Here is a 13403-nt window from a genome sequence, read left to right on the forward strand (position 1 = left end):
AAAGAAAATTATTTATAAATCATGCCTATTGACTTCCCTATAGCAATAATCTTTTTCCGTTATTTTCCCCCACTTCCCTTGGTGGTAGTGAGTTGAGAACATAAGAGCTAGGAGCAGGAGTAGGCCGTGCGGCCCTTTTGAGCCTACTCTGCTGTTCAATAAGATCATGGCTGATCTTTTGGTGCACTCAGCTCCACTTACCCACACGCTCACTGTATCCCTTAGATTTTTTTGAACAATAAAGGAATTATCTTTAGCTTTAAAAACGTTTACTGAAGTTTCTGCAATTTTGTCTGTATTAGTATTCCTGTGTAATGCTGGTATCCGATGTACAAAATTCTCTTGGTACTATTTCTACTGTTTTCATGACTTTTCTCTTGTGCTGTCTAATGCCATTCAGTTTTTTCTCCTGATAGATTACTGATTTTTGTCTTGCTGCCACGTGATTAAATCTTCCTTTATTTGAATGCAATTTATATTATTGAAGTCAGCAATCTGTGGAAATTTGAACATTCAGTGAACAGAGATTTTGCTATATTTGTTCCAAAATGTTAGCTATATTCAGTACTGCCTAGGAACAAGAGCTAGACTAGTTACAGGGATTTTCATTGGTTGCTTAGAACAAGAGTTACCACCCTGTCAGTTTAATCAGTTGGCTCAAGACAGTTCGAGAAGAAAGAACTACCTTTCAACTGCTAATTGCTAAGGTATTTGGGGCCAGCGGCACCAGAAAAGATGTTATGCAACGTTTGAACAGTTGGACTTCCAGGAAGGTCTAGGCAAGTATATTGGGGTAGTTGGGACTCATGACTTAGCGTCATAGAGATGTACAGCATGGAAACAGACCCTTCGTCCACTCGTCCATGCCAACTAGATGGCAAAGCAATGTGGTATTAATAGTTCAGCGCAGCTGTGGGGGCAGGGTGAACAATGCCAATGAGCAGTTTTTCTGTTATGCAGCTAAGTACGATTTTAGAGTTCCAAGAGATGAAAGGACAGTGCAGTTTTGTGAACGTGGCCATCTGTGGGCCAGCAGAAGTTGTGGATGTGAGTAGATGTCAGAGTGCAGTTTCCAGATTCCAGGGGGACAGAGTCCCAGTTGGGAGAGTGAGGCCATCTGTGATGTCACTGCTTTTGAATTTAGATCTTCAAATGTGAAATATTGGATATTCTTGTAAACTTTAAATGAAATTTCATGACACACAAATGTTAATAATATTTTGAGGGGGTTGCTGAAATGTCCATGGGATTTGTCTTGACCATGTTTGCTATTTGAAGTCATTTCTGTTCGTTCGTACTTCTGGTTAATTTTGAAAATTAGAATTTAAATGATTATTGTGGGAGGTCTTGCTGTTCTAATTTTGTATAATTTTATTATTTGTTCAAAATTGTGGAATTCTGTGGTTTTATTCTTTTAAGTATTCAGAATCTCATGTTTTGTCAATTTTCTTAAAAAATAATAGCTGGTGTCTAGTCAGAGTACAACACAAATTTAATAGTCTGAATGGGGATCAAAGATGAAACTGGATTTCTAATTGCAAGCTGTGAAAGGTTCAGTTGAATAGACAAAAGAAATGTGGAATGGATTTGACGAGCATTTCACTTGCCTTGTAGGACACTAGTTTGCCAGTTGGAGTCTTTATATGGGAAATTGAAAACCAAAATGAAGAGGACCTGGAGGTTGTGCTTATGTTTACTCTGAGGAATGGTACTGGAACCAAGGATGATCTGAAAGGCGGGCACTGGAATGAGCCATTCCATTTCAATAAAGAAGAAGAGCACATTTCAGGAGTGTTGTTGCATCATGCTGCCCCTGTAAATAATTATACAATGGCAATTTCAGCCAGACATAAGGTTAGTGATTTATGTTGTTACTGTTCCAGAGTTTAGTGTAACTTGGTGGAAGTAGGGCATCAATTTTAAAATGGTCATTGGGAATGGAGAAAAATTTAATGAAATTCCATTTTATGAAAGGGATTTCGGAGCATGAATGCGTTGCCTCAGAATGTGTAGAGTAGATAGAAGAAGGATATTCCCAATAGCAAAGGTCGCAGTCTAAGGAACTGAGGTAAACATTTATATCTGAGATGAAAAATTTCTTCATGTAGACAGTGATGAGCCTGTGGAAATCACTACCACAGAAAACAGTCAAGGCCAAAGCAATCTGATTTCAAAGAGGAAAAAAATCTCGCCTTGGGGTTTAAGGGATCAAGAGATATTTTGGGGGGGGGGGGGGGAGCGGGAAACAAGAACAGACAGAGTTAAATGTTCAGTCATAATAATAATATATGGTGGATCATGCTCAACAAGCCAAATGGCCTACTATAGCTCCAAACATATCTTTCTATGTTTGAGGCATAGACCAAATAAATAAGGTATAAATGTAGACCACTCAGCCCTTTGAGCCTGCCCACTATTCAATAAGGTCATGGCTGATCTGATTTTTAACCTTGCCTCTACATTCCTGCATACCATTAGTAATCTTTCACCTCCATGACAATCTATTATCTTTAAATATTTTTAAAGATTCTTCAATTGCTCCCATTTAAAGAATGGAATTCCAAAGAGTCAATCCTGTTATACGAACAATATTTCTTTATTTTTCTTAAATGGGTGACCCTTTATTTTTAAACTAAGACCCCTAGTTCTACGTTTTCCCACCAGAAAAAACATCTTTTCAGCATCCACCCAATCAAGTCCCTTCAGGATCTTTTTATATTTCAATTAAGTCACCACTCTTGAACTTCAGTATTAGTCTAGGAAAGCTTCTCTGAACTGCTTCCAATGTATTCACATGGTCCTGTAAGGACAGTGACCAGTACTGTACACAGTGCTCCTGGTGTAGTCTCATCAATGCCACGTATAACTGAAACATAACCTTCTGATTCTTGCACTGAATTTCCCTTGCAATGAACTATAACATTCTACCAGCCTTCCTGATTATTTGCTGGACTGCATCCTAAATGTCTGTGATTCATGCATTAGCACCCAGATCTTTACATTCCAGAGCTCTGCAACCTCTCACCATTTAGGTACATTGCTTTCTTAAACTTTTTGCCATAATGGGCAGTTTCTTTTTTTTTCCCCCACTTCTTTTGTCAGATATTTGCATTAAATAAGGGGGTAACTTTCAGTTAGTGGTCTGAAAAAATTTTAGCTTCCATACCTTCGCTCCCTTCATCCAAATGATTTATACAAATTGTAAAGAGTTGAAGCCCCAATGCTAACCCCTGTGGCACCACTTGTGATGTCCTTCCAGCCTGAAGAAGATCCATTTATTCAGAGTCTCTTTTTTTTGTCTTAGCCAACCAAACTTCTGCTCATGTAAACATGTTACCTCAATACTGCAAGATTTTATTTTCTGCAGTAAATTTGATGCACTTTATCAAATGTCTTAACTGAAAACCTAAGTACAATATGCTTACAGGTTCCCCTTTATCTACAGTATATTTATTTAAACAAGCTCCAATAAATTCGTTAAAAGGATTTCCCTTTGGCAAACATTATATTGGCTCTGCCTGATTACCTTGAGCTTATCTCATTCTTCATTTTACATTACCTTTTAATAGTTCCTAATATTTTTCTTCTCGTGGAAGTTAAACTAATTGGCTTGTAATTTCCTGCTTTCTGCCTCCCCTTTTTGAATACAGGAATTACATTGGAAAATAGCTAATCTTAAGGGAAAATTCTGACCTACTGCTAGTGCATGCACAGTTCCTTTACTTGCTGTCATTATGTGATGGTAACTCATCTGCTATGAAAATGGTCTATGCTTCAGTTTATTACAATTTTTACCAGCTGCTGTTGGCTGTTTCTCAATTTTTTTTGTACCCAGTGTACATCTTGGCTTTTTAACAGAAATGAATCATTACTGTTAACCGCAGATATTTTGACCTCCAACTCGAACAACAGGAGTAAGCTATTTGAGGTTGTTTTGTCATTCAGTTAGATCATGGATTAGTATATTAATTGCATTTACATTCATGTGTTCTGAAGTCCTTAATACATTTAACTATAAACTTTTGGTCTCCATTTAAAGTTTTAATTCAACCTAGCCTGAACAGATGTTTGGAAAGAAAATGGTCAAATTTACTCTTTTTTTTTGAGTGAAGTTCCTTATGACATCTCTCCTAAACACTCACTCTAAGTTTTTAGTTTAAATGCCTGCTTTTTCTGAACTACACCACAAGGAAAATTATTTCCCTCAGTACTTTGATCATTATGCAGCTCCCAGTTAAATAACATGATTTTCGAGATTCCTGGGATATAAAACCTATTTTTCAAGTTTACCTTTCTTAATCCTGGTGATCTAGTGAATCTAAATGGTACCCTTTCCAAAACCTGTGCAACCCTCTTGTTACTTCATCTAATTTTTTTTTGCCTGCTACATATGGAAAATGATGCTTGGTGGTTGGCTACTTTACACCGGTTGCACACTTGTTTTTAAAATAAAAGGTGAGCATTTATTTTCACCTGAGATGGTGATGGGCTGCTGCAGCTGTTTAATACAACAGGGTGGCTTGCTAGGTGACATTGGAATGCAGTAAACAGCCACTTATTCTGTGGGATCTTAGTTACACGTAAATCGAACTGGATAAGGGCACCTGAGGCCTGATTTTATTTACAGATAAATTTAAAAACAATTCTTTGAATTAGAATCAGGCCCCAAGTTTCCATCTGGAAGAACATTATTGAATTAATTTGAGTCATGTTGATATTTGGACAACTTCCTTATTAAGGAAGTATTTTACTAATGTCAACATTTTACAATTTCCAATTCCTAGGTTTGAATTAAATTTCTCAAACTGCGTTGATCTTATTGTATATTGGTCAGGACTCCTTGCTTACTAGTCGTTTCATATGCTGTTGTAACTGTATTCACGTGCACTATCATCTTTCAATCAAACACTTTATAAAGTGTATTTGCACTGTTAAAGCAGTCAGTTTTACACTGGATAATGAATATAAGAAACGTCTTTGACTTCAATGGAAATTAGCACAAATGCAGATTCTGTATGTAATTGTTCAGCAATGTTTAAATGATGTCTTTTCTTTGCTAGCTGTAAAATATTGATTAGTTTGGTGTAACTAGATGGCAAAATATGTTTTTTTTTAAATTCTGGCAGCCATATTTCTTAAGGTTGGAAGAGATGTCCTGCTTTATATAGATTTGCAACATTGAGAGTTTATGCCTTCTGTTAGATTCTTGATCTGCATAGACACCTCTGTGTAAATACATTTTGAATACATTTAGTGTAAAGGTAGTTTTGAATCTAATTTGAATTCAATTTGGTTTCTTAAACAGCAAGGTTTAGTAATTAGTCACCAGACTGAATTTAACCCGAATGGCATGGGACAAGAAATCTGGAAAGATCTGCTTCAGGATGGGAAATTAGATTCTCTACCAGGTATTTGTATGTTAACTACTTTTAATGTGACTTTCTTTGTGTTTTTATAAATGCATTTCCTTCTGAAAATGGGCACGCCAACTTTATTTCTGTTACATCATAAAATTATTTTAGGTTTGAATAAGAGTTGTTGAATATGCTAAAATTAAAATTACATGGCATTTGCCTTAATAGACACAAGCACAAAAACTCTCCTTCAGATTTATATGCTTATATTGAATTTCTTACCTAGTATACAAGGCCTAAGTGTGTGGTGAAGGCAGAAACAATTGTGGCTTTCAAAGGAAATTGACAAATTATCTGAAAAGGAAAGAAAAATACAGGGCTGCAAGGAGCAGGGAACAGGCGTTTCCACCTTTCCAAGCTTGTTGTTATTCAATAAGATCATGGCTGATCTGTAACCAAATCTGCATTCCTGCTTACCCCAGTTAAATTTTAAATCCGTTGCTTGACCAGAAACTCTGTACCCCTACCTTAAACATAATCACGGACTCTGTTTCCACCACCCTTTCAAGAAGACCCTTTCGGAGAGAAAATAAAACATTTCCTCATCTATTTTAAATTGATTACCTTTTTGTTTTAATGTAGTGACTCCTCGTGGATACAGGCCTAGCCGGCCCAACTTTTGCTTATTTTAGCTATTAATCTGAACTATTAATCTGATAAATCTGTGAACTACTACCAATGCATTTATGTATCTTCCTTAAATCAGGTGACTGATACTGTGCACAGTACTCTCTCTGTAGTGTCACCAACACCCTATATGATTGAAGCAGTCTTCTCAATTTTATGTTCATATCCCTCTTGGTGAATTATAAAATTATATTAGATTTTCAGTTATTTGCTGTACAAGCACAATAATCTTCTATGCTTCATGAATTTGGGTGTCAAATTACAGTTCTAACAGACTGTATACAGTCTAACCAGTCAAAATGTCATTTCCATCCTGGACAACATCAAGATCAGCTGCAAGTTTGCTTGCAACCTTAGCTTCTAATGCCAATAGTTAATAAAAGCTTTTATAATGTTGTGGAGTGATTGGAATGCAATTTACAATAAAATTCTTACAGCGTACCTAATTGATTTCAGGACAAGTTTGTTGCTCTTTCCAGCAATCTCTCTGGTCTGGCATCCACAGTAATTTCACCTCGTCTATACTCATGTAAAGCAGCAGGGTTGTTCACTGCGACATTGACAAAACAACTGAAATTGTTCTGGCAGGGAAATCATGTATATGAGCTTATCTGTATTAAAATGAGATGAAAGCCATTATTTTTTAATGCTGTAAAATGCTTTTAAACATGTTCAAAAGCTCTTGTACTGACCCTGGCAGAATTTCGTGGTCTTCCAAATTCTCTAGTTTGGTAAAGACCAGGTCCTGAGGCTGCTGTGTTAGAGGTATAACCTGTACAATATTGTCCAGTGCTGGGGGAGAAGAGGAAACCGCACACTCAACTCTTGGGTGACATATGAAAAAAAAGAACCAAATGCTATGCATATGGGTGAGACTGTAACTTGCACAAAACTAATCCTTGGTTTTTGTCCCTAGGTAAACAAGGCAAGAATGTTTAATGGCAATACTTAGGCTGCATGTATTCTTGACTTTTTTTTTGTGTGGGACAGTAATTTTTGAAGAACTGCCATGTCATCAATTTCAAATTTAGAGCTGTATTTACAGTTAAATACATCAACTAATGCTTTAATAACTGATAGCACTAAGTTCTTAATCAGCCTTTTCTGGCAAACTCTGATGCCAGCATCTTGTTTTTTTCATATTGAACAATGTTACTTGTTTTCCAGCAGAATCACCCTTTTTAGGAAGAACATTCATTCATCAAGCTCACCTATTTTGTACCATCTGCTTCAATATGAATGTTTTTTTGCTTGCTTTCCAGTCTTTCAAGACATTTACATTACTCTGCTATACTATTTCAAGAACATTTTCTCCAGTTGGTACCTCCCACTAACAGGCTTTCAGCTAGCTCAAAGCCTTAATTTTTTTTTCCACAATGGGCAGGCTTCTCATTTTGGCGCACTCACTTGATTGAGCTTGTAATATGCATTCCAAATATCAGCAGAGAAAGGTTTAACGACTATTGTATTATAAGGTTTAGGATAACTGCTGTAGAAGCCTAAGAATAGTCCAGGGTGAGGAAAGTTAGCTTGAATGGGGTAAGAATGGACCTGGCTCGAATCAGACATTGACAGGAGAAATGGTCACTGATCAATGAACCGCCTTCAATAAAGAATTTGAGGACAGTAAGGTATATTCACTGAAAAGGGAAAAGTTGGACAAACTGATCCAAAGTTCTCTGGATGACAAAGGATTTTTTTTTAAAAAAAGGTAAAAACAATATGTGCTTATGCTGGATATCAGGAAGAAAGTACAATTGAAAAACTAAGTTGAATGTATCTGGAGACAGTGAAGAAGCAAACAAAAGGAAGCAGTTAAAGAGAACCCATTTTATGCTAGCTGTCAATCCCACGTCTTTACAGACATAAATTGGGGGGAGGGGGTGGAAAGGAGCAGGGATGATGAGTCAGAAAGGAATTTATGTATGGAAATGGGAGAACTCAGCTGAATTTTTTTTTCGTTCCTGTGATATGGGCACAGCTAGCTTGGCCAGCGTTTATCACACATTCCTAATTACCCTGACATGGAGAGTGAAGAGCTGCCTTCTTGGAACTGTTGCAGCCCTTGCTGCGCATGGACACTCAGAGTACTCTTAGGAGGGGAGTATTTTTATTATTCATTTGTAGGATGTGAGCAACATTATTACCTCTCCCTAATTACCCTTGAGAAGGTGGTTGTGAGCTGCTGCCTTGAACTGTTGCAACCCGTATCCTATCCTGTACTCCATCTGCCACCTTGTTGCTCTTTCACTGAAACTGTCTTTTTGCAGCCCTTATGCATCCTATCGTTTGTCTTTTCTAGTTTTGTATTGTCAGCTAACTTGGATATGTTATTCGGTGTCCCTCCAAAGTCACTAATATAGTACATAAATAGCCGAGGCTTTTTCACTGATCCTTGTAATATTCTGCTCGGCACAACCTGCTAATATGAAAATGTCCCATTAACCAATCATCTGACCATGCTAATATGTTCCCTTGCTTCCTCCTTTTCTAACCACCTCTCTCTCCACAACCCCCCCCCCCAAAAGATAAAAGCACCATCTGCCCTAAGCTTTGTATATGGCATCTAACTATGCCTTTTGGAAATCTAGGAGCACTACATTTATTGGTTTCCCTATGAATTACATCATCCTAAAATTCTAAGTTTGTCAGACAACGTTTCCCTCCTATAAAACCATGTTGACTTACTCAAATTGTACTGTACTTTCTTGTATATATTCATCGATATTGGGCTATCTGGTCTATAATAGTTATCTTTCTCCCTGTCTTTCTTGAATAGCTGCGTTGCATCTTGCCAAATTCCAGCTGAAATATTTCTGATTCTGAGGAAAAACAAAATACCGAGCATGCTGGAAATTTGAAATGAAAGCAAATTGCTGGAGAAACTCAGGTCTGGCAGCATCTATGGAGACACAAATAAAGTTTACATTTTGAGGACATTATGACTCTTCTTTGGAATTCCAGTGTTCCAAAGAGGAGTAATTCTATCCTCGAAATGTGAACTTTGTGTCGCTCTTCACAGATGCTTCCGGACCTGCTGAGACTCTCTAGATCTTTCTGCTTTTATTCCTGAATCTAAGGAGTTCAGGAAATCATAGCTATATTATTTCTGCAGATGGCTCTTTTGGAAGCCTCGGCTCTGCATTCCAGAGGTGAAATGCGAGTGACTGTCCTTTACATTCAAGGCCATACTTAACTGAGCCCTAGACCTACCTAGCACAAAGGAAAATAGTTGGGTGTCACATCCGTGCAGGAGTTTTTCTGTCCAGTCTCAATTACCTTCAGCTGCTTCATAAATGACCCTTCCTTTACCATAAAGTCAGAAGTGGAGATGTTCACTGATGATTGCCAAGTGTTTAGCATCACTTGCTATAATTCACATATTAAAGCACTCATTGTTCAAATGAACCATGATGTGGAAAACTATTCTGGTTTGGCCACATACGTGGCAGGTGATGTTTGCCTGCCGATGGCCATCTCCAGCAAGACAGAAGTCTGGCCAATACTGTTTGACATTGACTGGCATTACCATGGCTGAATCCTCCCACATCAACATCATAGGAATGGATATTGACCAGAAACTGAACAAGACTAGCCACATATAAATAGCTATAAGAGCAGGTCAGAAGCTATGAACTCTGCAGTGGGTAATTCCCCCTTCACGCACGGCCAGCATCCCAAAGTCTATCCATCATCTACAAGGCAAAAATCAATGTGACAGAATGTTCCTTGTTTAGATGGGTGCACCTGCAACAACAATCCAGGTTCTTGATACCATCCAGGACAAAGCAACCCACCTGATTGCCAGAACATACACAAACATTGTCCTGCACTGGCATTCAACAGCGGCAGTATGTACCATCTATGCGATGCAATTCAGTGATTCACCGAGGCTGTTAGACAGCATTTTCCTGTGACAAATTAAAAGATTAAGCGCAGCAGATACATGGAAACAGTTCCCCTCCGAGCCACACTGTCCTGATGTGGAAACAAATCACAATTCCTTCAGTGTTGCAGGGTAAAAATGTTGCAAACCCCTCCCTGATATCATTGTGGACTTCAGCAGTTCAAGTTTTTTGGATCAGAATGGTGTTGGAAAAGCACAGCAGGTCAGGCAGCATCCGAGGAGCAGCAAAACTGACATTTCGGGCAAAAGCCCTTCATCAGGAACTGCCTTCAGCAGTTCAAGGGAACAACTGTACACTACCTTTTCCTGGGCGATTAGGGATAGGCAACAAAAGCTGCTCCAAGCAGGGCTACCCATGTTAGAGGCATGTGGATGACTGCTGGTAAATAAAATGAGGTTAGTTTGGGATGTCTGGTCTGTGCAGACAAGTTGGACCAAAGGGTCTGTTTCCATGCTGTGTCAACGGAGTCTACAGCTAAAATGGGAACTAATGGCCTCAACTATCTGTGTGCTACAGATGCACTTCTTTGACTGTAGTGGTCAGAGTAACCACTGTAGATTCCTTGTAAAGATAAAAATTCCATCTTCGTATTGAAGAATACCCTCCATTGTGTTAACTAGCACTACCACCATGCTCACTGAGAAGTTTCGAATGGATCTAGTAGCTCGACTGTGCATCCGTAAAAAGCAGAATTGCATTCTCTCAATTGCCAACCCCATGAGCCAGCATCTCCTCATTCTGCCATTACTCATCAATGACAGGCATTTGACTCTGGCTCCGTGAAGAGTGCAGGGGTGCATGCGAGGGGCAACACCAAACATACCCGATGATGCAGAAGTGCTCTTCTGAAACATTAGTAGTGTCCCTACCCCTGAGCTAGGAGGCCTTGATTCAAGTCTCACTGGTGGAGTGTAACAGCATACTGGTGTGATTCCAAGATTCTGATTTTTTGACATTTTATTGTCCACCTTGCTCTCTTGCTGATCTCCCTATCCTTAACCTCCCAACAGTGTTCCAATGGAAATCAGTGCAAGCTTAAAGAACAGCATCTCGGCCTGTTGCTTCCTACCAGCCTTAATATTGAGTTTAACTATTTTCCAACCATAAAATCCAAACAGAAGTCATTTTCTTTGCTAGTTTTGCTTTATTTTCCTGTTTTTCTCTCTCCTTTAGAACAGCAACTGTGAAACTTGAAAGGGTTCAGAAAAGATTTACAAGGATGTTGGAGAATTTGAGCTATAGGGAGAGGCTGAACAGGCTGGGGCTGTTTTCCCTGGAATGTCGGAGGAGTGACCTTATAGTGGTTTACAAAATTGAGGGGCATGGATAGGGTAAATAGGCAAAGTCTTTTCCCTGGGGTCGGGGAGTCCAGAACTAGAGGGCATAGGTTTAGGGTGAGAGGGGAAAGATATAAAAGAAACCTAAGGGGCAACTTTTTCATGCAGAGGGTGGTACGTGTATGGAATGCACTGCCAGAGGAAGTGGTGGAGGCTGGTACAATTGCAACATTTAAGAGGCATTTGGATGAGTATATGAATAAGAAGAGTTTGGAGGGATATGGACCAGGTGCTGGCAGGTGGGACTAAGTTGGGTTGGGATATCTTTTCGGAATGAACAGGTTGGACGGAAGGCTCTGTTTCCATGCTGTACATCTCTAACTCTATTGACATCCCCAGACACCCCTTTTAGTCCTTCTCACGTTTTGACTCCCTTTGGCCTTACACCACAAACTCTTCTGTTATTTAATCTCATGTGTTCTACCTTATTACATATAATTCATTTTCTTATTTTACCAAATTACGCACCCTTTCACTTAAAACCTATTGCATATCTAACATTTCCTGGCTCCAGTGAAAGATTAGCAACCTGCAACATTATCTCTTTCCGTAGCTCCACAGATGCTGCCTGAATGCTGAGTATTTCTAGCATTTTCAGTTTTCAATTTTGATTTTTAATATCTTTGCTTTTGTAAATCTTAGATATTTTTGTCTGTTGTTATGCAGAATGTATATTTTAACGGAAGCTTCTTCTAGCAGACCCAAGCCTGTTTCAAATGTTTATTTTGCTTATCAATATGTGCTTTTCATATAACCATAATCCTATCACAATGCAACTGTCCTTATTGTCCACAGAATGGCATTCTTCCGATAGGTTGACTAACCAACTTTTATTAGGGAGGATGTATAAGCTAATGTTGGAAACTGCATTAATTTCCCCACAATATATCAAAACAGTCTTCAGTGAAGAAAATCAGAAATGTCATTTATTTCCCTCTGGTCTTAAATATTTTTTACTAAGTTATATACCTATTTGCTTTCATGCAAACAAAACTATATCTTGTTAAGTCAAAAAAAAGGAATGGTGGCAGTATCTTTCACCCGCCAAGTACCACACAAGTTTCTTGGTTTGATCCACATAACAATGAACTGAGCATGCCACCTTTTTATGTGCCTAGGAAAAGGTAAACAGACAGACAAAGGGCAAGTCATTGCAGCAGCTATTGCAACTACCTGCATTGTGCCAGCACGAAAGCAAAATGTCGTTGAGTTCTGTCTTGCGTGGGACATGCCCAAGATCCATTTTGGATCAAGGGAAAAAGAGCATGCAAGGTAAGAGAAGTAGAACAGGAAGAAAAATCACTTCCATTTTTCTATGCAGACCAGACCTTTTCTTAAAAAAAGATTAGTCCAGCACAAAGGCAATTTTGACCCAGTTGTCTACATTATTTGGTCTGCACCAATTTCAATCTCCTGAGGGAAAATTCTCCAAGATATGTTTATACATTTATTTCCCCCCACCCACAAAAACTTTCTTAAGGGACTGTATGTACATTTCTGAAGTTTTATGACAGAGGAGTTTATTTGGCCCATTGTCTGCGCCAGCTCTCCAAGTCAACTATACATTGGGTCATTTCCTTGACTTTTCCCTATAACCCTGCATTTTTTCTTCCTTTTTTCAATTAACCAATTCCCTCTTTGATGCCTCATGTGAACTTGACTCTGCCACCCTCAATATATTCCAGATCCTAATCGCCCCCATAAAAGTTTCTCTCTCCGTTACTACTTTTGCAAAATATTTTAAATCTGTGCCTTTTTTATTCTAATAATTTCTTCAGTGGCACCACCTTTCCCTATCAACTGCCAGAACCCTCTATTTCTCACTACTTGACGAAAAACAGTCCCAACCTTTCCAATTAATCTACATAACTGATGGTTCCAGGGATAAGTAACTTTCACACAAATCTTCTTTGCACACCTTCCCTTAAAGTGTGCTGCCCAGAGCTTGACACAGTTGACTCTAGTTGTGGCTGAACTAGTGTTTTATATATTAAATGTAACCTTCTTGCTCTTATATTCTATGCTATTTTAAATAAAACTAAAGTTGCTACATTTTCTATAATAGCTCCCCTCTCAACCTATCCTGCCACCTTCAATGACCTGTCTGTATCTGTACT

At 38.6% G+C, this 13403-nt stretch overlaps 1 protein-coding gene across 2 annotated transcripts in view; it reads left to right on the plus strand.

The window, feature by feature from the left end:
• Positions 1–13403, plus strand: part of gba2 (glucosidase, beta (bile acid) 2) — a 54278-nt gene that overhangs the window by 7961 nt on the left and 32914 nt on the right. For both annotated transcript variants that reach the window (XM_060829671.1, XM_060829679.1), the window contains 3 exons: positions 1615–1854; positions 5306–5408; positions 12405–12558. In XM_060829671.1, coding sequence (XP_060685654.1) covers positions 1615–1854; positions 5306–5408; positions 12405–12558 — 497 coding nt within the window. The remainder of the gene's footprint in view (positions 1–1614; positions 1855–5305; positions 5409–12404; positions 12559–13403) is intronic.

Source organism: Hemiscyllium ocellatum, chromosome 1, assembly GCF_020745735.1.
Source record: "Hemiscyllium ocellatum isolate sHemOce1 chromosome 1, sHemOce1.pat.X.cur, whole genome shotgun sequence".
NCBI lineage: Eukaryota > Metazoa > Chordata > Chondrichthyes > Orectolobiformes > Hemiscylliidae > Hemiscyllium > Hemiscyllium ocellatum.